The sequence below is a fragment of the Chelonus insularis genome, unplaced genomic scaffold (genome assembly GCF_013357705.1).
Source record: "Chelonus insularis isolate UGA/USDA-ARS -01 unplaced genomic scaffold, ASM1335770v1 contig_339_pilon, whole genome shotgun sequence".
Lineage (NCBI taxonomy): Eukaryota > Metazoa > Arthropoda > Insecta > Hymenoptera > Braconidae > Chelonus > Chelonus insularis.
In genome coordinates this window covers 329,972-354,907 of record NW_023276505.1, presented here as the reverse complement: position 1 = coordinate 354,907, position 24,936 = coordinate 329,972, and the positions used below count along the sequence as shown (strand labels likewise).

The 24,936-nt window shown below is 31.7% G+C and overlaps 4 protein-coding genes across 7 annotated transcripts; 1 reads left to right on the top strand and 3 right to left on the bottom strand.

The window, feature by feature from the left end:
• Positions 1 to 344: 344 nt before the first annotated feature.
• LOC118066304 (probable cytochrome P450 303a1) lies at positions 345 to 3,648 on the bottom strand. The gene is made up of 8 exons (XM_035082244.1): positions 3,625 to 3,648; positions 2,731 to 2,819; positions 2,395 to 2,646; positions 1,688 to 2,331; positions 1,309 to 1,598; positions 1,115 to 1,232; positions 904 to 1,042; positions 345 to 840 (listed from the first exon to the last, which is right to left on the bottom strand). Exons 2-8 carry the CDS (start codon positions 2,813 to 2,815, stop codon positions 659 to 661), a joined length of 1,710 nt encoding a protein of 569 aa, XP_034938135.1. The 5' UTR covers positions 2,816 to 2,819; positions 3,625 to 3,648; the 3' UTR covers positions 345 to 658.
• A 264-nt stretch (positions 3,649 to 3,912) lies between these two features.
• On the bottom strand, positions 3,913 to 7,101 carry LOC118066310 (methyltransferase-like protein 17, mitochondrial). 3 transcript variants are annotated; one of them, XM_035082252.1, is made up of 9 exons: positions 7,004 to 7,101; positions 5,867 to 6,062; positions 5,388 to 5,784; positions 5,164 to 5,314; positions 4,949 to 5,092; positions 4,790 to 4,876; positions 4,574 to 4,718; positions 4,292 to 4,430; positions 3,913 to 4,227 (listed from the first exon to the last, which is right to left on the bottom strand). In XM_035082252.1, the coding sequence occupies exons 3-9, from the start codon at positions 5,774 to 5,776 to the stop codon at positions 4,056 to 4,058; spliced, it is 1,227 nt and encodes a 408-aa protein (XP_034938143.1). In that variant the 5' UTR covers positions 5,777 to 5,784; positions 5,867 to 6,062; positions 7,004 to 7,101; the 3' UTR covers positions 3,913 to 4,055. The 3 variants fall into 3 exon arrangements, 2 of the variants coding, with proteins under 2 accessions (XP_034938143.1, XP_034938142.1); XM_035082251.1 differs by lacking the exon at positions 7,004 to 7,101 and adding an exon at positions 6,205 to 6,434; XR_004690229.1 differs by lacking the exon at positions 7,004 to 7,101 and adding an exon at positions 6,205 to 6,436 and having other exon boundaries at positions 4,086 to 4,227; positions 4,292 to 4,426.
• Positions 6,854 to 12,780, top strand: LOC118066311 (protein cab-1). Its single transcript, XM_035082253.1, has 6 exons — positions 6,854 to 7,367; positions 8,347 to 9,225; positions 9,587 to 9,653; positions 9,735 to 9,896; positions 10,317 to 10,416; positions 10,498 to 12,780. Exons 1-6 carry the CDS (start codon positions 7,277 to 7,279, stop codon positions 10,594 to 10,596), a joined length of 1,398 nt encoding a protein of 465 aa, XP_034938144.1. The 5' UTR covers positions 6,854 to 7,276; the 3' UTR covers positions 10,597 to 12,780.
• Positions 12,781 to 12,854: 74 nt separating this feature from the next.
• On the bottom strand, positions 12,855 to 16,050 carry RpA-70 (replication protein A 70). Of its 2 annotated transcripts, none has more exons than XM_035082278.1 (11): positions 15,822 to 16,050; positions 15,702 to 15,749; positions 15,428 to 15,621; positions 15,162 to 15,352; positions 14,577 to 14,839; positions 14,285 to 14,489; positions 14,109 to 14,221; positions 13,629 to 14,024; positions 13,462 to 13,545; positions 13,169 to 13,363; positions 12,855 to 13,093 (listed from the first exon to the last, which is right to left on the bottom strand). In XM_035082278.1, exons 1-11 carry the CDS (start codon positions 15,849 to 15,851, stop codon positions 12,977 to 12,979), a joined length of 1,836 nt encoding a protein of 611 aa, XP_034938169.1. In that variant the 5' UTR covers positions 15,852 to 16,050; the 3' UTR covers positions 12,855 to 12,976. The 2 variants fall into 2 exon arrangements, with proteins under 2 accessions (XP_034938169.1, XP_034938170.1); XM_035082279.1 differs by having other exon boundaries at positions 15,180 to 15,352.
• Positions 16,051 to 24,936: the final 8,886 nt, after the last annotated feature.

Sequence of the window (24,936 nt, the reverse complement as noted above, 5' to 3'; positions counted from 1 at the left end):
TTCAGACGTTTATCAACTTCTCTAGAGTTGATTTAGATAAGATTTTTACCTAAGAGTTGAAATCTAATGACTTAATTCTCATCTCATTTTCTCTACTCATTTTTCAAGTTTAAAACCAATACTTACATTTTTTAATTTTTATTATCTGATCTGATCTGTTATTTTTTTACATAAATATTTTCATCATCTGAGTTCTAACAAATAGCATTGAGTAATTATGTAGAACAACAATTTTGAATAATTTCAAGTTTTTTTTTAATAAGACTGGTTGTTTCGTATTGTATCAACATTATTTGATTTTTTAAAAATCCGTACTACTCAATATATAACAAAGTAAATATAAAATTAAACATTTTCATATTTGGAATTAATATGTGTCATAATAATTATAACTATTATGTATATTTGTGTACTCTGGAACATTTAATTTACAATAAAGAATGTGATGAATTGAAAAACCAAAATTTTTGAAAAACTTTAAATTATTAAAAAACAATTTCTTCATGGAGATTTGTTGAATTGTCCATGGTCGAGTGTGACTAGGATTGATGAAGGACTATTTAGAGAACAGTTCAGCAATAAGAATTAATTATTAACTTTATACTTATACTTAACTAATAAACAGAAATAACAGTAACTTATTGCTATATAAATCATGTTAAACTCGTCTTTTAATCAATACTTTAAATGGAAGTGGACTTGCTGTAACACCATCTTCAAATTCAGTTGATGGTTTCTCGTCTGGAGAAACTACGGAAAATGTGAATGCTTGTAAAAGAGCAGCAGTAAAAACAAAAATATTACTTTTTGCCAACACTTCTCCCATGCACTTATGTTTTCCTAAAAGAATTGAGTTAGAATTATCTACTTGTTTCATTTAATTTTTTTTATAAATTTACTAACCAATACTAAATGGCATATATCGTTCAGGAACAGTAATATTTCCTTCAGAATCGATGAATCTTTCAGGACGGAAAACTTCAGGATCACCCCAAGACTCATCCATCAAAATTCTACTAAAGTTTGCAGCAATCATAGTATTCTAAAAATTATATAAAATTAATAAAAAACCAAGCATGTATATATACAATTTTTAGTGCAAAATCGTTGATACTTTAGGTATTCTGTAGCCTTGTATAAAAGTATCTCTCAGTGCACGATGAGGAATGTTCATTGTTCTTCCCATAAAAATTCGAATGCATTCTAAACTTATAGCATTCACGTAAGTCATTCTAAAAAAATATTGTAGAGTTACTAAAGCATTCAATTGAATAACAGTTGATTTACATTAGAGTTAATTATTGTTACCTTGGTCGATCAGACAGACTTGGAAACCGATCACGACCAATGACTCGATCAATTTCTTCTTGTGCTTTTTTCTGGACCTCTGGATAAAGTACCAAATATAAAAAGCAAAAGTTTAATGCTTTTGTGGTCGTTTCGGAGCCAGCCATAAATAAATCAACACATATAGCTAAGAGCTGTGGTTCTGAAAAGGTTTCGTCTATACACTCTGATTTTAACATTTTTAAATAACAATCCATCAAATCCTTTGGAACATCTGGATCAAATTTTTTATTGTGCTCTATTAATTCTTCCTGTAGTAAAAATAATAAATAAAATACATTAATGCAATAGGAAAAAAAATACGCAAAAAAACAAAGAAAAATAACAGAAGATCATTTACATTTAAGAAGGCCCACAATTCTTGATGAGTCTCTATAAATTTTTTATAACCAGAAGCTTCAGGTGCAATGTATCTTAAGATTGGAAAATGACCAAACAAACCACCAATCATGTCTACTTCTCTTAATAAAGTAGTAAGAATTTTCTGTAAATGATTAAGTTGTTTATCGTTTTGATTGAATCGCTTTCCAGCCATCATTCTCCATAAAGTGTTGAGAATAGGAACTCCAAAAACATCATCCATCTGAATAATGAGTTCTGGAGATCTTGAAACCTTGCGAACATCATCATATTGTTCAGCTTTAACATACATGTCTTCAATAGTTATCGATTTTTTTAAATCTTTTTGACCTAAAATATCAGAACCTTGATTCCAGTTAAGAGGATGTTTTTGCTTCAGTTCGTGATTAGTAAGTTGATATATTCTTCCAGAATTGTTGGTATTATGATTTAATTTTATATCATCTTCAATTATCCGATTGGAGTTCTCACTTTCAAGGCGTTTCATCAAATTATTTACTAAATACGAAGCCTCTTCTTCAATCATTGTTGCCATATTATTTTTTCCAAATCCAAAATCACGTAAATGGCGAAGAACAAAACGTCTTTGCTCAATCCACAAATTTCCATCAGTTACAAGAACTCCTAGAGGAAAAATTTTTTAGTTAAACAAAATTAAACAAAACAAAATCGTTATTTTTGGTTTACCTAATCTTTTTCCGAAAGTTCTGGCTTCATAAACTGGTCCAACAGGTCTTCCATCACAATCATCATTCATTAACATGGACTTCATACTCTCTAAATCATTCAGCACAACAATTCGATCATTACCTATTTTTAATCCTACAACAGGGCCATATTTTTCACCAAGAACTGTGCAAGTTTTATTTAAGTATCCTGTTTTCTTTCTAATTCGTGCTACTTCTAAAGCAGAACCTAGTATTGGCCACCATCGTGGACCTAAATCATTTCAAAATACTTATGAAAAATTCTCTTTCACGTGAATTAAGTGAAACTTAAATACAAAATTATTGAATATTTTACCAGGTGGATATCCTTTAGGTTTTAATGTTCCAAGATAAAATATAAGAGTTAGTATAATGATACCCAATGCTGCTATTGGAATCATATTACTGAAATAAAGTAAAAATGTATTTTTTTTAAATGAGAGAAAAATGAAAACACCATCGAATAAACTCTCTCAATAAACATTATTCACCGCAGAATAAATTTGAACTCTTACATTATATAACTCTAGATTTATTGTACATTGTTGGTGTAAAACAAATAAGAGAAAAAAATAAAATGTCAACTGAACTTTCTATGAAGATGAATGAAAGAAAAAATATAATGGAATAAACATGAAAATAGCATTATAACTAATGAACGTAACAACAAGTTTTTTTCTCACAAAAAAAAAAAATTAGTTGTCTGGAGAGTTAATCAAGTTTGCGTAACGGTCCTCAACATATTCTCTGGACTCCGGGGCAAAAGTATCAGGCCCATTTACTTCTATCAAAGAAAGTGAAATCCGCAAATCTTGTGAGAGAAAGTTGACAGCGGAAAGAGTCATATATACGGTTCATTAGTCGTCAAAAGTACTTATTTTCAATAACAGTTCATTTTTATGTAATACTGCGATGTCATAAATTTATGTTATATCCAATTCTGTTTAAATTTTACATAATAATTAATAGTTACAATAGTTATAAAATGAAAGCAAATAATAAAATTGTATTATTAGAATTCTAATCAACTTCCGAGTATTAGTTGAATTAATTTCTGGGAGTGAGATAAATCATTTCTTTAATACAATTGATTCTTATTAAATATTTAATTGATTTTTCGGAAAAATAGTTTAATTACACTAATAATTAGTTAAAAAATAAGAATTGAAATCAAATTAATTTGATAATGATAAAAATAAAAAAAACTCACCTAACTTCCGAAGAAACTACGTCTTGCATCTTATAAGTGAAACTGTATGAGAAATTCTGGCGAAGCTGCTTTTAAATCTTTGGGGGTACATAACAAGTTCAACACAGTTTAACATTGGAAGGAGAAATGAATTGATGGGAACCCACACATTCACTTTACACCCTTTCGTTCTAACACTACACATCTAAATAAATACAAAACTTCATATTCATGTATTTATAAATTATATTAACAATTACTGATGTAACTACAAATGTTTTTTCATCATACAAATGATTAACTTATTTGTAAAAATTATGTACATGAAATTTTCGACTCTTCTGCTTGATGAACCTTTTTTATAATTTTTTAAATGCTTTAAATAAAAAAAAAAAAAAAATAAAAAAAGTATTGAATAACATTTAATTGAACAGTAAAAAAAATTATTTATTTTATTTTTTATCTATCGGTTCTTCATCATCGTCGTAATCATCATTATCTGAATTCAATTCTTCATCATTCATTTCAAGATTGTCAGACGTCTCTGATGCGTTAACATCATTAAAAATTTTAATTGGAAGTCTATCTCCCAAGTGACTTTTCCTGGCACATCTGAATAGTGGTCTGGAAATTTTGGACGAAATTAATAAATTGTTATAAAATCAAAAATATTGTAAAAATATTGTACCTTTCATGTTTAGATTTAGTAAAAGTAATTTCCTGTAAATTGCCTTCTGCAGTACACATTCGACATATTGCCCGTTTTGATCCTTTTAGTACAGGCTGTACTAATCTAGGCCATTCATCTTCTTCTGTTTTATCACTGCCTAGAACAATGGTCGCAATAATCAGAAAATAATTAATCATTAACAATAATAATCTTGACATAAATAACATTCATCAATTAAATTGCTTGCCGGTTAATCGATGATAATCATCTCAAATGCGAAAAGAGTAATTGATTAATTACCTTTCTTTAAAACTATGTATGTGAATTGAGTGTTCAGTACGTGATTTTTCTTCATTTTCCAATAAGGAAGAGCAAAAAAAGAAGCATTGAATTTACAGGCTGTATCTCTGGTTTGAAACATTGGGCACGGTAATTGATGAGGACACTGAAAATATAGAAGCGAATTAAAAATTGATAAAATGAATAATCAAGGAGTAGAATCATTTTGATACTTACTGGAGCAAAAATGAATGCCTTATACATTCCTTTCTCAGTATGAGATTTTACTACACGCAAGAAAAATTCCCTCACTTCATTTATTATCTACAATATTAAAAAATATAATTCTTATAATTGATCTAATCAAACTAAAATAATGTAATTGATAATACAAACCGCAAAACCTGCAGTAGTTCCTTCTTCTACAATCACTAAATAGCGAGCAGTTTTTCTCCATAGATTGAGCACAGTTTCCATTCGATTTCTTCTAGTTGGTAATTCAAGTAAAGAAAATGCACTAACAATAAGATCATAAGATGGCTGTAAAAAAGTTATCAAAAAGCTATTAGTCGTTTTCAAAAAGTAATGAATAAAATAATTGAAAATTTTACCGAGGCAACTGGGAAGTATTGTTTGAAGAAGACATTTTGAATGGGTGTGTCCGACATATTGATGATTTTTTGTGCAAGTTTCATCATCGGTTCAGAAATTTCAATACCAAGATACTCTTTGATAGATTTTGGCCACAAAGTCATTGCAACCCTACATAGAAAAAAATATGTTATTAACTTGAATTTATTCAATAAATATTGAAATGAATACAAAAATTTTTTACCATGATACACTGCCAACACCAGATCCAAAATCAAATAAAGTTTTGGGAATAAATGAAGGATCACGTTTTTTGATTTCGCTTAAAATTGTATACAAAGCTGCATAATTATGTCCTCCTCTTGCAATCAAATATGTCAAGCCTTTTTGATAAGTATATTCAATAGGTTGCCAATTGTATACAGATTGTTTTAATTTTGTATGAGCATCTACTTCAATTTTATTTTCGATTTCTTCCATATTTTCAGATGTAACCGCTTCAAAATCTACTCGTTCTGTTAATTCTTTAATAATTTCTGAAAACTTTTTCTGTACATGGGCTTGATAACTTGGAGGTTGTCGACTATGTAAATATCGATGAAGTACCAGTATTTCATCTTCGAATGATGGCATACAAGTCTCTAGATAGAATATTATGATTGATTATGTTATTTGAAAATTTTAGTCTAAATTTATGAATATTTTACGTTGTTTGCATGTTACCTGAACCAAGAGTTCTTACTGCTTTACACAGCCACTCTGGTAAATGAAGTGCAACTTGATGAGCTGTTCCTGGTTGTTTTTTGGGTTTTAATTCATCATTGAGAATTTGTTGTCTAATTTTTTCATCTAATTCTACTTTTACTTTTCGCTTCGAACTTTTTATTTGTGCTGTAGATGCTGTAGCAGTTGCTGCAGTCTGTAAAAATCAAACTTATAAATTGATCAAGTATAATCTATCAAACAGATTCATTCTTATACGGATATATCATATATTTTTATTTAATATATGCTATTAATAGTAATTATGCGAATAATTATTGATTATAAACTAATATTACCTTACGTGCTTGCAATTTCAAAGGTAGATATATATTTTTTAACATGTTTAAATGTAAAATATCTATTGGACAGTAGAGTTATACTTTTAATGTTTTATCATCAAATTTATTCGATGATACTTTTGTTACTTGTCATATTAATAAATGATCATAATTTATTGAAAAAAAAATTAATATTTATATGTACTGTGTTCAACACATGTCAATAAAAGAACACAACATAACCTTTCAATTATTCCAATAAAAATATCGACTTGTGATAAAATCTATTTTGCCGGTGAAATAAACTGTCGACGTTGGTAAAAAATGTAAAAAATGCGGGAAACTTTAAATTTTTTAAATTCAGTCCACAACTAAATATTTACAGCTCTGATTAATATTTGAAATTTTGTATCTAATGTCTTTTTTAATGGCATAGCCTTTCTACTTTTAAAGATAAATTTTAAAAATTATTAATATATATACTTAATAAATAACATGACTTGTTTAAATCCTAAATAAATATTTTCATAGGATAAAAAAAGTCGTATTGATTATTTCTAACAATGAAAGAAAAGAAAAGAATTATTTCTTTCTAATATTTTGCAAAAAATGAAAAGTATAATTATGTTGTTATCTAGCGTTATCAATAGTTCCGTTGACTCGCTGTAATCGCTCACAAGTGTTTATTCGTTCAGTAAAACAGGAAGCCGGAGCTGGTGGTTGGAAGTAAAAAAAAGCACACTCTTTTTCTATCTCCTTAAACTTGTGACATTTAATTTATTTACACCGATGTCAATAACAAATATCTTTCACATACCAATGGATCATTATTAAGGAAGCCAGGAGGTCAATATAAAAGTGGAAAAAAAGTTTTGTACACAGTTGCATGTTGCTTTCTAACAGTGTTATATTCACAACTTTTGGTGTCGTATTGATTATGTCGTTAGTTAGCATTCTTGAACGCGCAAGTCTCTTCAGATTCGATGAATGACGCGCTTTTGTATGAAACTAAAAAGTGTTGAAGACAGAGGCGTGAATCGAACCAGCTGTGGACGCCTTTATATTCCAAATTTAGTGTAGTGTCGCGAGGATGAAATCTGACCCTCCGACCTGCAAGCTTCTCGTCTTGGTTATTGTCCTTCTGGTAAATCATTCCACCGGTGAACTTGAATATTATCAGGGTGAGTATAACTAACATTCTTCAGAGGTCATGTCTCATTAAAATGTCTACATAACATTCTCTACGTATACATAGGGTTAATGACAGCTGATATTCATTTTCATTATAGCATTAAAACTAATTAGTGTTAATTTGCTGTAATTTATTCCGTTTTCAACTCAACAGATTGAAAATTATTTATTTTTAAATATAAAAAGTACTTTTTTTATATATAATAAAAACTTGTGACGATTCATAAACAGACGGATTATTTATTTCATTTGTCTAAAAGCTACCGTGGTCAATAAAATATTTATAACCGTTATACTCAACCTTAATAGGTTGCTTCCATAATAATTAGTGTCAAATCGATTGCTATTGTTCATTTAAATATTTATGCATTTTACTATTTGAGTAAATCATTCGGTTTCAATCAATTATGAAAATACTAAATATATATTTTTTTTTATAAGCTAGTGTTTGTTCTTGCATAATTGTTTTTTTAGTCATAATTCCAGTATTCAATTTAAAGATGAAAGTTTTATAACTTATATTTGTGTTCACTACATTATCTACGTGTAGAAAAGAAAATAGTGGCTATAAATATAAAAAAATTATTCCTAAGTTAGTTGAGCTTTTTTTTAAAACCTTGCTCTATGAACACAGACACGTCCAATATTTTGTTTTTTGTATGAGGTAGTAAAATAATATCAAATTGACAATAAAATGCGGTGCTTCTTGATCAGAAAAAGCTTCTAAAAGAATTGATTTTTTTGAAAAAAGTGACACAAAGCAACATATTGTTGATTCATTCGTATAGGGGACTAATCCTCATAAATTCAATACTTCTTAATCCTAAGCAAAAGAGAATTTTAAATGAATGATTAAAATTCAAATAATCAAATGGCAACTAAAACGCCACTTAAGTATTTGTAAAAAAAAATAATTCTAAATAAATTATTAACTGATTAATAATACATGAATTTCTCTTACATTTACAGATGTTGAATCAGAGCCTTCAGAAGATGTAAATCTCAAATATCTAGAAAGATTCTTGGAGTCTCAAGGTTACCGAGATGCTTTGCACCGTCCCCATATCTCACATCTCTATCCACCAATATATGTGGATGACTTACGAGAATATGTACACCAAAAAATGTTGGAATCACTGAGAAGAGATCAGTTGGAGAATTTAAATTATCCTGTACAGTCGTCTGAATTCAATTATATACAACAATACCCTCGATCAATTGAGCGTGATCGTTCTTATGTCAATTTAGGAACTCCATCCCGCAATTTTAAATATCCACAAGTCAATGTACCTTACTCAGATAATGAAATCAATGAAAAAGTTTATTATAATAACCCTGAACGTATTCCCATAAGACAAAACTTCCCTGGATGGGAAAATCCTGAAGCTGATGATCTGAACAATAATCCATTGGGAAATCTTGAAGACCAAATATTAAACGCTGATGTTTCGCAGTTGCAAGAAAATTTTAAGCAAGTCCCTAGATTGACTGAAAATAAGCCAGAGTTTACGTATAGTTTCAATGATCCTAAGTTGAACGAAATAAATACTTTTGCAGTGAAGCCAAACGATCCACGTTATTATGAAGAAGAACCAATAGTTATAGCAAATGAAGAAAAAAGTTCGGATTCGATTGAGAATCCTTCACAAGATATTGAAGGTCATGGCGAAAAGAAAAAAACATCGAATGAAAATAAGATAAATTTTCCTCGCTCGGAAAGTGATACTGTTGACAACAGTAAATTTTCTCATTTCAAAGGATTACTGTCTGAACCTCAACGACAAACGAATCAAGATCCTATTATAACACCATCTAATTATAAATTATCAAACGATGTTTATTTTATAGGTGAGTGATTTAATATGATGAATCATTCATTAAATACCACATTTATTAATAAACAAATCTATTTATTAATTAATGCTATAACTAGCCTTTAGATTTAGAAATCCTATGTTAATTACTATAAATATATTATATAATATTCATAAATGTTAAAAAATTTAATCAGTATAATTGATTGTTTATATTAAATGAATTTTTTTTAATTTCTTTGATCATTTTGATCAATCAATTTATCATTCAAAATAATTAATGTTATGACCTTCAGTCGAAATTCAAGACATTATTTCAAGGAGATTAAATTATTTATTCAAATGTTCTCATTAAATTGATTGAGTAATTAATGTAATAAATGATGGGATTTTAGCTATTGTTGCCGGCTGTAGTGCAGCTGCAATGTTTGCGCTAGTTCTTATAGGCCTCACCTGGTGCAGGTAATTATTTTTCATAATCTGGAAATTAAAAAAATTCTCTAATAATTAGTTCAGTAGTAAAATGAGAAATCGTATTAATAGATTACAACGCGGTGCTAAAGCAGCAGCAGACATTGAATATCCAGCTTATGGAGTGACAGGTCCAAATAAAGATATTTTGCCGTCCGGGGACCAGAGACTCGCTCATTCAGCTCAAATGTATCACTTTCAGCATCAAAAGCAACAAATCATAGCTATGGAGAAGTAAGTAATTATTTATTGATTTTTGTTATTAGGTCATTGTACTAATCTATGCAAGTTTTCATTATTATTTTAGATTACATATTATTCAAATATATCACAGAACCAGAAATTATTTTCTACAATTTCTGTAATATTTAAACTTTCTATCATGAAAATCTAATTTCATTCGCAAAAAAAGAAATCAAAAATTGGGTCATACTTTTATCAGCTTCGATACTTTGATTCTTTTTATTAAGATAAATTTCTCAAATTAAATAAAGCAGCTATGTTATTATTTTTAAAAGCTTCACTATTATTAAAAAGTATAATAAGATTATAACTTAAATGAAACTTTTAGAATTGATAGCAACATTTTTGTCAGATTTTATTTCTAATTTTGTAGTAGCTTTAAAAATTAATTGCCAATTTATTTTAATGTAGAACTGCTGCAAGAGATCCTGGTTCTGTGTCTGAAGTTGAAAGTGATGAGGAAAATGAAGAAGGAGATTACACTGTATACGAATGTCCTGGTCTTGCACCTGTAAGTTATATATTCATTTATCTATTATATTAACTTAACTCATGAAAATATTAATCTTCTGACTAATTTATTTTCATGAAGGCTGGAGAAATGGAAGTAAAGAATCCATTGTTTCACGATGATCCAACCCCAGCAACACCACCTGTAAACCACAAAGAAGGTAATCGTCAACATCATTAGCTTGCAGGAACAAGTAAATGATTGAAGAATCAAAAGAAATGACAACGGGTTAATCGAAAGTGTGGTTCACCGTTTTATTTTGAAGACCTTTCATTATTTGTAAGGAATTATTTCCTTGGTGCTTAGCTCACTTTTGAAATATCATATCCAAAATATTCTATATACTTATTATATTTAATATACACCTACACAATTTTACGATTTATATAATCAACCGATTGATCATTTTTTCGACGTATTAAAGTGCAACAAATATGTTATTAAAGTGAGCAGGGCAACGAAAAGACGCATTCAATAAATTGAAAAATGTTGCACTTTTTCAACTATCAAATTTTAAATAACTTATACACCAATATAAAAAATTTTACTAAAATTTTGTCGCATTCTCGTTAAAGATATTGTGACTGTTCTTTACAATTTTTTCTAAACTTACTGATAAAGGTATAAAAGTTTAATACGAGTTTTAAAGTTAACTTATAATTTTTTTAAATTCCGAATCATCGCACAGTAGTAGTGACGAAGAAAAGAGAGAATAATACTATAAAGTAATACAATTATATATTATAAAATTCATAAAAATCATGAACAATTTATCTTGACCAATGAAAAGTAATTAATTATAAAAGATTTGATTACAAATTACTTTTAAAAACCATAAAAACGCGTAAACGTGAAAGTAGATTGATCTGATGTGGAAATCACTTCCCATTAGAGTATGTATTATGTTTGTACATATACATGCATGAATTCTATGGGCATTGTCCATTAAAAATATGCATGTAGACAACTTTCTATATATCGAACGCTTTATGTACAAATGGGAGCTTTACTATCGAACACCTTTGTTCGTATATCTATATTATACTTCAGAAAATATATCCATTTTAATTAATTCCTGAATAAGAGCTTCCTCTAATAAAATAGATTTAGTTATCGACTTTATACCATTATATCGTTAAAATGTATTTGTTTCATGATTATTTTTTTGGTTTTTTTGCCGGTCATTTTATAACGACTAGACCGTCTTAATCATGTACCCGTATAATTACGTATGATTGTTAACGGAATCTCCTGTTCCTTACGTAAAAGAATTTTGTTTAGGTTTTACATGTTTAGTGTAATTCATATTAGATGTTGGCTGACTTTTTATTATGAATATACATTGTTTTTGAAGATAAATAGTTAATTTGGTAATTGAATTTTTTTTAATTTTGCTTAAACTTTTACAAAAACTATATATATATTTCAATTATCTTTAATAGGTTGACATTAATTAATTTATTTACAAAAGATATTTTATTCAAAATATTAAGAATTATATCAATATTAAGTCAAATGGTACTAAAACGTTTTCATTTGTAAGCCAAATAATTTTTTCGTCTTCAAAAACAATTCTTCCAATTAACTCTTTTGTGCTATTGATAGTAATAAGTTTGTGTAAATTTATGTCAGAGTGTAATTATTAAGGTTTTCCACGGGTAATTTAATAGAATTATCCTAACAGATGAGATACTATCATACAGTGAAACAGATCTGATTTTATTTTTAAAAAAAAAGAACTAAGCTTTAACGCAAAGTGTGATGACGTGCTGGCCAAAGACATTATTTTAGTAACCCTGTATGGGTACAATTAGTAAAGACAACACTAATTTTATATATTTTTAAAATAATTGGAAATATCATATGTTTATTACAATTAATATAAGTTATAATTGATCCTCAAGAAGATATATTACCTGAAAATCTCTATTAAACAGAAATAACTATTTTAGCATGAATATAAAAGATAAATTTTATTGATGTTGTATCGTTATCATCAGATTATATGTATTATTATATCGTGTTTCGACTAGTCTGTTAGCAAACATAAGTGTTTTATATAGAGCTGAGACATAAATGTAAAGTATAAAGAACAATCTATGTGAACAAACAATGCAACATGATTGTGTCGCACCTGTTAAGTGAAATCGTATTCATCACAGCTGAAAGTATAAGTTAAACCTTATCTATAAAGGCAAAGAAGAAAAATTTTTTGAATTATTCTTTAGTTCACATGCGTATTTAACATGTATATTTATGTTGCACTAATACTTTCAGGAATGAACAGCAGTGTTATCGAAAGATTCATGTATTATGAATACTATCACCATTTGAGAAAATAAATAAATTATTTTATAGAAGGTATTTTTTGTGATTTATTTCAATCTTTTACTTCATTTTTATAAAAAAATGTTAAACTATTTTTTGACAATACGACATTAAATAATTATTTCAAACGAATAATTTTTTTATAACTTAAAAAATCAAGACATATGAAAAATAATACTTATATTTTAATGATTAATAGATAATAATAAGTAGAAAATATTTCAAAATACTCTTAATTAACATTATGAACGTTGGCGAGTTTTTTTAGCTCTTGAGCTAAGTGTTTATTGTAAAGTTTATAATTCATTGGATCAACAGTTCTAACAACTCCTCTGATTCTCGCTTCATCCTGGAAATGAAAAATTGAAATTATCTGTTCATGTAGAAAACTATTTAATTTGGTTTGTTACAACTCATTACTCACAGCATATGTTTCCATTCTCAAGGACAGCTTGAAAAGAAATGGAATGAATGCTACTTCAGCAAATTTATCATTATATTGATCAGGTTGATTTTCATTCAGCTCTCCGAGTTCTTGGCTTGTCATTCCAAGGATTTTTTCACTTTCTTCGCCAAATGCTGTGACCCATTGATTACTGCTCCAGTCAGCAATATGTAACTAATAATAACATTGATATGTATTTGACCATCAAATTTTTAATTATTACTGTTACAAAAATGAAATACATTATAAATTAATCAAATAAATTCACTTACATTCGTCAACAAACGGTAACGGAAATTGGGAAATTCTCGTTGGCATTTTTCACATCTAAACATGCCATTGGATTGATCAACGACCTGAGATCAACAAAATATTTTAAATTACTTACAAAATATAATTATCAATTATCATATGTCAAAAACGGGAAAATTTATCTTACTTTCTTTTTACAAGTTTCAACAGGACATGCTTTATATAAGGCACGATCGGAACGGATTAAAGAAATAGCAGCTTTGCACAAGAATACTGGTGAATTTTCTGGTGAAGCTAAACTCTTATCATGACCTTCTTGTAATGTAGCCCACTCAGCATTTGGCCCGCTACCTCCAGCTTTAGATAAAGATTTAGCTTCTTCATTCTGACCTACGGTATTATACCATCCTCGAAGACTGTGAGCTTCAGGAATGTCAGGCTCCACTTGTATAACTGATGATGAGATAACAGATAAATTTTTTCCATTGTTAAATTCACCAATCTTAACTCCTTTAGCTGCTACAATAGAATTTTCTGAAGCTTCAAATTCATCTGCCTGTTGTCCCCACAAACTAAGAGTAATCTAGACAGATAATTACAATAATTTTTTTTTTATTTAAGATTTTATTATTTTCTTCAAGTTATATGGCTTTAAAAATAATATTACCAATGTGTTGGTGATATCAACAAGATTTAAATCTCGTTTGTGTAACTCTCGGCCTGTACTTCGTGCTGTCAGAACTTGTACTCCACTATGAGACTTTACAACACCGAGGACATCTGCAAGATAAATTTGATAAGACTAAATGAATTATCACTGCATGTCAAACAAATTTCACAAACCTATTATCTGGTCTTTTGGAAGAGCTTCTATTTCACTGATTGGCGTAAAATTATAGGTCAGCATTGGAATATCATCAGCTGTATCATGACAAAGAAGAATTTCTGTATCAGTTGTTAAATTCATTTCATAATCATTGTTAGTATTATTGAAAGCTTTATTTGCAGGTTTTAGCAGACCACGTGATAAATAATAAACTTTCCCAACCTATAAAAAAGATAAATATCATTACCAATTCATAAATCATATTATCCTTAGAATACGTAATTAAATATTTTCTATTGAAATACTTACTTCCAACATATCATAGAATTTATCTACAACATCTGTGAATCCAGTGCATCTTATTTCACCACTTTCATCCACAAGAAGCATATTAAAAAGTTTGCCTTCACCACGCGAGTTGCTCCAATTTTTAATGCCTGTTTTACTAGCAACTCTTACTTTGATGACCCATTTGTTTTGATAAGGACTTAGAGCAGCAATAGGGCTGGTTACTATATCTGTTCCTGAGTTAATAGTGTCATTCAGACGTCGTTTTTGATTTGCATTTCCAGCTAAAATATTATATTTCAAATTGAATTTCTTGTATTAGCATTTGTCAAATAAAACAAATAAACATAAAAAAAATACTTTTTCACAGATTAATTGATAACCACTTATAACCATAAATAATATGAAACACTAAGTAACTACATACAAATTATCTAATTGAAACGAAACAATGTTAAATTGTAAACATAGTTGTTAATCACATAAATGTTATGACCAATAATTTTTAGAACATTATTGTTGCGGTGTATTTGTTATTCAAAGACGACATAATTCCCAGTGATCTCCAGCACCACACCACTGAAAAAAAATGTAATTAAACCTTACAAGAGTCAAAATCACTACCAGGCCTAGGAGCTGGAGTAGGAGTAGCTTTGGGTATATTTTGTGTTGAATTAGGCTTCATATTTTCTCCAGTATTCGAACTACTCTTTTCTGCTTGTGTTGGCTGACCTATCCTTCCATTAACTTGACTTCCTGGTACTTTTACTTCGATGCCTAGGATAACCATTATTTTCCTATTTATAAAAATACATGTTAATGGAGATTCTAATAAAAGAAAGTGTAATTCAGTTATTTATAAACTCTCCAACCTTTGTTTACCAGCATTATTAGCATTACTCAAAGCATATCTTGTAATTTGTACGATAGAATTGTCTGATAACTCTCCACTTTTTACCATGCCATTAAGCTGAGTAGCCAGCATGGTAAAGGATGTGCTTGTAACTCCATCAGATAATAACAAACGATAACGTTCACTATCAGAACTAGCTAATCTTTTTGTACCCTAGAACAAAATAACCAAAAAGTAAAGTAAAAAATACAGATTAAATATATGATTAAAAATTTGGATGAAATAACACTTACCAAAACTTGTAAAACAGGACTATCAACATCTACGCCTTGAGAGATGTTCTATAATAAATTGGTTCAAAAAATCATTAAAAAAAAGAATACTTTTCAAAGGTTAGAACAATTAATACATACTTCTAATGCTCCTGCTGAAAGTGGAATCATTTTGGAATTATTTAATACACCAATAACTGATCATCAACTGTATAATATTTGCTGAATCTATTTTCAACTTGAAATCAATGTAGAAACGATCAATGATGATTCGCTTATTAATAAATTACGTCGTAGAAGATTCCGGTGCAATATTACATTCTCGAATACGTTCTCCCGCGCAATTTTGCTTTTGTTCCGCCGAATAATAATAATAATAACAACGAATAACCAATAATTTTGTCATTGGACAAAATTTGAGAAAAACGGAATCCATTTTGTTTCCAAATCATTCTAGTTTACCAACAGTCGAAAAAAATTATCATCTAGTGACGCTATTTCAAAACATGATGCTTCAAAGTTATAAGCTGCAGGCTTGGGCACAGTAGTCCAGTCAATGGAAGGTTGAAATTACTCTTTTGGACGGAGAGAATGAAACCAACGCGAAAATATGCGTAAGGGTCGTAGGAATGTTAATGCAAACAATCAGGGTCCTGAATGAAAGGGAACCCTTGCAAAAAAATTGCGAAAGAGTGCAAAAATGACTTTTTTTGCTAATATCTCGAGAACGGCTAGAAATATGGAGAAAAGTTTTAAGTAAAAGTTGTAGAAAATTAAATTTTTCACAAAAAAGTATTTATACATTTTTTACGTATCTCTTATCGTTTATTAATGATATGTCATTAAAGAGACCGTGGAACGGAGAATTTTTTAAAAAACTATTTTATATTTCAAATAATTTTTTTTTTTTAAAAAAACACATCAGAGCACTTATTTATTACTCTGACAATATGTTCAAAGGTTTTTTTTAATGAGCTTTTTATTAATTAATATTAATTTGAAAATTTCAAATTAATTTTTTTCTCATTTATTCAAATTGGATTTTTCTTTTTTTCTTTTCTATTCGATTCAGCATAAAATTTAGGATTAATTATGTTCTCTTATTACTAGGATTTCCATTTTAATCCACGTGAGATACATCAAAAATAAGAATTGGGGGACTTTTAATTTCTTACGTTACTGCCGCTGAGAGAGAACGACATATCTCTCTTTTTCACTCGCACTCATTATATTCTTCTGCACATGCGCGGTGCATGAAAAAGTGTAAGTGCGAGAGAGAACGGCAGTTTCTTCCGTTTCACTTGCACTCACTATATTTTTATACACCTGCGGAGTACACTGAAAAACATAAGTGCGAGTGAGATCGCATACTTCTCCAGTGGGAGCGTGAAGGATAGAAAAGGGCCCAATGGATCCTACTGTAAACATATAAAATTTTATTGCTACTATTGTTCTATATGAATAGTCAGCAGCCTGTTTACCTTTTCACGATATTCTTTTGGAACTGTCATTGATTGTTTTTTTTTTCCTTTGCTGGCTTGGCTCCAGCTGGCCTTTGGGTCGTGCTCGTACAGTCAATGGTGTTACTAGAATGGGTGCGTTCAGTCTTTGCCACTAGCTCTCGCTATCGACGTGGCGCCAGACTTCAAATCTGCTTGACTCACTATTCTGCTGAGTAGATATGTGCAATATTTGCGATTTCTCTATTATCTATTGCAAATTGCGTAATTTCGCGTAGGATTCTTTCATTCTCTGAGAAAGCCTCTTCTCTTATGTTGAACGGTGGCGTTTTTTTTGTGTCCTCACTTATCACCTTCTGAAGTCTTCTTGAGCTTTCTGCTGTCAAAGGACAAGTCCAAAACAAGTGCTCTAAATCTTGATTGTTCCATCCGCATTTACAACTGGGGTCCCCAATCGCCCCGATTTTTTTCAGATACTCTCCCGTAGCGATGTGTCCTGCCCTCAGGCGATTTATAAGGGTTACGGTTATTCTGGGAATTTTTTTCCCATCAAACTCATCTCTTTCAGATCTCAAGCTGTCCGAGAATAAGACCGCCCATCCTGGCTTGCTTTTTACCACTTCTGTCATGAACTCGTCTGCTTTTATTTCTTTTCTTTTTATCTTCCTCCCACACTCCGTCGAGATAACCATGTTTTCTAATTGCGGTTTTAGTGGGAACTCGAAGCATATTTGGTTGTCGCGCCTCTCTTCATCTTTCCATTGCTTATTGAGAAAGGATCCTCTTTCGATCCCCATCTTACCTTTTCTTCTTAGGCTCTCTGATAGTTTTAACTTTGGAATCAGATTATGAGATTTCCGCGAGTACGCTCTTGCCAAAAATCTGTTTGTTAGTACCTTCGTTCTAGCTTCCATGGATGTCAGTCCTGCTAAATCCAGTAGGATATTCGAGGGAGTCGACGGCAGACAGCCTAAAACAGTCTTTAGGGCTAAGTTTTGACCTACCTCTAGTACCTTGCGAGTTGACGCACATGCTGACTGGGACACCATGCAGGCCCACTCTACCCTTGCTCTTGTGAGCCCTTTATACACTTGCATCAGCGTAGATGGGTGCATCCCCCAAGATTTTCTTGTCAGCGACTTCATGACGTCTATGCTTCTGAAGACGTTGGTTTTAATATCATTTATGAATGGTTTCCACTTTAATTTAGAATCAATTATTACTCCTAGATATCTTGCTGTCTCTGATCTCTTTATTGTGTGACCATCTAATCTAACCTGTAAGTTTCCTAGTATTCTTTTTTTGCGGCTTAAGATCATGAACTTAAACTTTTGTGGAGAGACTTTAAGCTCTAAATCTTTTAACCATGGGGCTAAATGGCTCAAGCCCTTTTCCAAACTTTCTATGCATGCTGTTTCATCGCCTTCACTGACGTAAATAGCTATGTCGTCTGCATACATTAAAATCTTGCACTTCTCGCCGATCTTTTTCTCTATGTCACTTAAATACATGTTGAATAGCAAAGGACTTGTTACCCTCCCCTGAGGAACACTTTTATTAATTGTTCTCGTATCGATCTTTGTGCCCTCCCCGTAAAAATTGACTTGTCTTGGAGACAGAAGATTTGCAATGAAAACAATTATTCTCTTAGGTAGTCTGAGCCCGGATATTTTATTTACCAGTTTTTGGGGTATTACATTGTCATACGCTTTCTCTATGTTTAGGAATACCTCTCCCATAGTCTTCTTCTGCGCGAAGGTATTGTGTGCGTCTGTTGTAAGTATTGTAATGTTATCTTGACATGATTTTCCCTTTCTGAAACCATATTGCATGTTGAGTAGGATATATTCCGTCTCTACAAAAAACTCTAATCTCTTAATCAAGAGCCTTTCGAAGATCTTTTAAAAGCATAACACGAGAAAAAAAAAGAGATTCCCAAAATTAAACTTCAATTAGAAATAATTACTATAAAAAAATATTTTTTTTAATAATTTATCTCATATTGGTGCGTTGGTAATGATTTACCATAGGCACTGTTCTAATCATTGATCATGATATTAAATTTTACTGACTCTAATCTGCTCAACTTATGCTAAAAATTGAAAACATAAAAAAATCTAATTAATTTATCGCCGTCGTTTGGCTGGTGGAGGCAAGCAATCCTCCCAATTCTCGTTAAACTTAAATTTACTAATAGAATTTATTAAACATTCAGACGTTACCGGCGCGTTAATACTATTTAAAATCGATTGAGCAGTCTTGAACAAATTTGGCAAATATTTATCGGTTCTTTCGCGCATAAATACCCAACGACCGTTCTTGAAACTCCATTCAACTATTTTGTTATCGAGGTGGTGTTTTAAACGCGAGAAATTTATTGTTTATTAATTTGAATTATTTAATTTTTGCGAGGACATGATAACCATCGTGAAGGGATCATCCCTTTACGACTTTCGGAACTTCGGTTTGACATTGTTTCATCACTTCACCTCAACTGTATAAATTAATTATTTCTAATCACAAACACTCACTTTTACTTTTAAATGTTCATTTTTATGTTTTACTTATGCAATTAATATATAAAAACACAATTGCACTTGTATTTTCACAAAAATATCACAGCGAAAATTACACGATGTGCACAGGTTGAGAATCAAATCTCATGTGATTGAAAAACCCTTCTGGTTGGCTAGATAACTAGTTATTGGGCGCCTCCTGGTGGTGAAATGTTACCATGCGCCACCTGTTAGCATATGCAATTATATTTTTACATCTTTATATTTTTTCTTCAAATTTTATTATTATTATTATTATTATTATTATTATTATCATTATTATTATTATTATTATTATTATTATTATTATTATTATTATTATTATTATTATTATTATTATTATTATTATTATTATTATTATTATTATTATTATTATCTTACATTTTATAATAATTATTATTATTATTAGAAATAATGGTTTCGTTAATTATTATAATATTCTTACCATTATTATAATTGAATTCAATTTTTTAATATTTCTAATAAAAAATTATACATATAATTATATTAAAACATTCGCTAGAGGTATTTAATATATTTAATTTAATTAAATTATTATAATGGTAGGAATATTATAATAATTAACGAAACCATTATTTCTAATAATAATAATAATAATTATAAAATGCAAGATAATAATAATAATGATAATAATAATAATAATAATAATAATAATAATGATAATAATAATAATGTCTGGCCGAGGGGTGCTCCTCTCGCTACGGTAATGGAATAAGTCCGTACAGCCGGTATTTCCTCCTCACAGGTGATGGCCTTCTGGGCGTGAGGAACGAAACTATCCATCTCGGTTTCGTTAAACATCACCACCTTTGCAGTGGGCTAACCACCTCTGCAAAGGATTTCAACAGGTTCCTACTGATAGACCTACACCGGCCCCCCACAACCGGCCCTCTTCGGATGAGGGCCATGGAACAGTTGGGAGGGGCCTTATGACACGTTCCAATATGGATATAGACCACGGACCACCCCTACAGCGTCTCAGGTGGACAGAGGAGCTGAGACGGGACTTGATGCAGTGTTGGGAGAGATGCGAGCCACAGACCTCAGACTATGCCAGGCGCCTGCATACTCTGTGGTGCGAAATGCACCCAGAGTTACAACATCTAACGCAGGCGGCGCTCGCATCGCAGGTGCGGTATACTCAGTCTCGACGGCGGATAGAAGAGGAGTCAGACTCTGACTCTTCAATATCAAACGCTTCAGAGACTGAGGACGAAGTCTCACTGACACCCGAGACAGCCGCACCGAGGTGGAGCATACTTCCGTACCGCCCTTCTCTCATTGCAGAACCCCCATCTCCTCCCCCTGAGGGCGCCAACCAACAGGACTTTACCAGCAGAGAGGGTAATTTTCTCCGGAAAATTACGCTCTCTGCAGAACATCTAGCTAGCGCCAACCAAGATCTCGACCATCGTTTACCAGATAGTGTAGACCTTTTCGCACTCAACAATGCAGTCTATGATGTGGCTCGAGGGTTTACTTAGGGCAGACGAACACCTGTCAATCCTGAGTTAAGCCTGAAAAGATGCATCGAACAGATTGCAAGTAAGATCAAGAAGGCTCGACAGGGTGCATCTCGTATTCAGAGTGTGATGGATCACTTAAATACTCACAGGCCTTATACGCCAAGAATTCGGCGTATCATGGCGAAGATTAGAGGTGAACATCACACTTTGAATACGGCTGTGTTACTGATCCTAAAGGAGAGGTACACAGGCAAAATAAGATCGCTAATGGCCATTAAAAAGTCATTAGCAAAGCGGTACAAGCGACGAAGGGACAACAGATTGTTCCAATCTGACCCTTCGTGCTTTCTTAAGCCGCAAGCCCCTGTCACTTATGAGCCTCCGAGTGCAGAAAGAGTCGAAACCTACTGGACCGAAATATATGGTCGCGCTAGTGCGCTAGATGTAGACACTCCAGCCCTTCAACTTTTCAGAGAATTCTGTGACGAACATCTATCACGAATTCCTGAAGAGTTTCAACGAGTTAGCATGGATGAGATCAGGAATGCTCTAAGGGGCACAAAGAACTGGGCTGCCCCTGGGCCAGATACAATCCCCACCTTCTGGTGGAAGAAATTGACGTCATCCCACCAGCATCTGGCTCGTATCTTCTCAGAATATCTAGGAGGAGATACACCCATTCCTGGATGGCTCGTTGAAGGGCGTACTGTGCTGATCCCCAAAAGTGGTGATCTGTCCAACCCCAAAAACTACAGGCCTTTCGCATGTCTAAATACTCTCTACAAATTGTTTACGAAGATTTTGAACGAGAGGATTTTGACTGCAATAGAACTTGTATGGAGACAGATAAACGAACAACGTGGCAGCAAGCGTGGCTTGACAGGTTGCAAGGAAAACTTGCTAGTAGACCGATGCGTCACAATGGACGCATACTACTACAAGCGCAACTTGTCAATGGCCTGGGTGGATTACAGAAAGGCATTTGATACAACATCTCACGAGCTTCTCCTCTACTTGCTCGAATGCCTTTCAGTACCCCCACAAATAGTGAGATGCACCGAACATCTGATGCCGCTCTGGAGGATACCGTAACATCTGGTGAAACAAGAGTGTCTACCAGAGCAGTGCCATTTAGGAGAGGCGTATACCAGGGAGATACCCTGAGTCCTCTTCTATTTTGCATCTCACTGCTGCCATTATCTGTCACTCTACCCCGAACGCCTGGATATAAAGCCGGACGAGTCTCCAACCGCGTACACAAAGTCACACATCTATTTTATTGGATGACTTGAAAGTGTACGCGGCAAGTCCTGAGAGACTCCGAACAGCCCTAGAGGTTGTTTCCGAGTATACCAGTGCAATCGGCATGGAGTTTGGGTTAGACAAGTGCGCAGTTGCCCACTTAGGAAAAGGAAGATCGCCGAACTGGAGTAATAATGTCGAGCTTACAGACGGGAGCATCATAAAACATCTGGATGCTGGAGAGTCATACCGATATCTTGGACAGGCACAATCTCCTTTACAGGACGTGTCTGTCATCAAAGATACTCTCCGCAGTGAGTACAAGTAGCGACTTAAGAGGATATCGGGCTCTGAATTATCAGGCCCTAACAAAGTCAAAGCCACGAATATGCTCGCTATCCCAGTCTTGCTATACTCATTCGGAGTTCTCAAATGGCTCCGAAAAGAGCATAAAGATCTGGACATTATCACGAGGAAAGTGATGACATTATATGGAAGTCATCACCCGCGATCTTTTGTCCAACGCCTATACTTTCCCCGTGATCTGGGAGGGCGTGGACTACTAAGTTTGGAGTGTCTACATGACAGGTTAGTGATAGGCCTGGCTAATGACATCTATGAGAGCTCTGATCCTCTTCTCAAGTTCGTGAACAGCTTTGAACTATTGCTATTTTTGAACAGCTGGCTTGTTCTCTGAGACCGAAGGATTCATTATGGCCTGCCAAGATGGTGTATTTTCCACCCTCGCCTATCGTTGTGATGTTATGCACGAGCAACTCGAGGACACAAGATGCCGCTAATAGATGAAACGCTATTTCATGTATTATCGGCTTGTCCGGTATTAGCGCGCTCAGCCTACATCTACCTGCATAACGCCGCCTTAAGAGTGCTGTATTACCACCTTCGGCATTCTTATGGAATAGACGAGACACCAGTGCTGCCCTATGTGCCCGGTGAACTTGAGTCAGTCGTTGAGAACGGGAGAGCAAAAATTCTTTGGAATTACCCGCTCTCTACGCCCCAACGTATTGAACACAATAAGCCGGATATTACTCTTTTCGACCATACCACCAAGCACGTATATTATATTGAGTTCTCAGCCCCGGCTGACACGAATATACGTGCAAATGAAGAGAGTAAACAGGAACGCTACAGAGAGCTCATGGAGGTCATGAGAAATGTCTATCACGAATACACAGCGCACGTGATGATCCTGGTGATGGTGCCTTCGGAGGGATGAGGGACCGCTTTCTGACAGAACTTCGAACAATACCAGTCTGCCGTAGTCGGGCTGAGATTCTCGCAGCTCGTATGCAGAAAGCGGTCATTCTTGGTTCTCTCCGAATCCTGAGACGACTGTAAATAAATGACTGAACGGCTGCAGCCCCGGCTCACCCTCAAACCTGAGGGAGTCGGGGGTCTGCAGGATAATCCCGACTGGTCAGGCCTCAGGTGGGTTGGAGCCCTGGGATCCCTGGCCAGATACTAAAAAATAATAATAGTAATAATAATAATAATAATAATAAAATTTGAAGAAAAAATATAAAGATATAAAAATATAATTTATACCATAAATAAATAATTTAATAGGGAGAATATTGTAGTATAACATATATTAATAATAAAATTATATATAAAAATTTTTATAAGAAATATTAAAAATTTAATCAAATTATTATAATGGTAAGAATATTATAATAAAATTTATTTATAATGTATACTAAACTATAAATTTTCAAAATTTCGAATGAATTAAAAAAAATTTAAATTTTATAATTAATAGTATAAACTATTACTGAAAATTTCAAAAATTTTTATGCTTAAACATTAAATTATAAAAAAATTAAATAATTGAATTTTTATTTTATTATTAATCAATCCTTCGATTGGTTTTTTTTATAAATAGTTGAATAAATTTAGCAAGTAATATAGAAATAAATATATTTATATTTTTAACTTATGTTATTTTAAACAATAAATATATATATGATTTACCAATAAAATATTATTTAATTAATTCTATTAGTTCAATAATATTTTTTTCATTCATGAATTTATTAGTTTTAAATGATTTGTTATATAATTATAAATTTTATAAATTTAAAATTTTATAATTATAATTTATATTTAAATAATTTATATTTGATTTTTTATTTTATACTTTCTCTATTGATTGGTATATTTTCAATGTTTATTTTTACGAATCATATTAAATTTTATTTTTTAAATCAAATACTTTATTTAATGAATAAATGGTTTATTTAGAAGAAAAAGAATTTTAGGAAGATTATTCATAAATGATTAATTATTTAATAGAATTGTAGCATTACATTCTTTTATTAAAATTTTTTTTATAGTTATACCAGTAATAATTGGTGGATTTTGGATTTTTACATAGATATTGAAATATTTGATCATTAATTGGTTCAATGATAACTTTAGTTTCAATAATTATATTTTTTAATATTATTATTGAAAGATTAATTATAAAACGATTAATTTTATTTAAAAA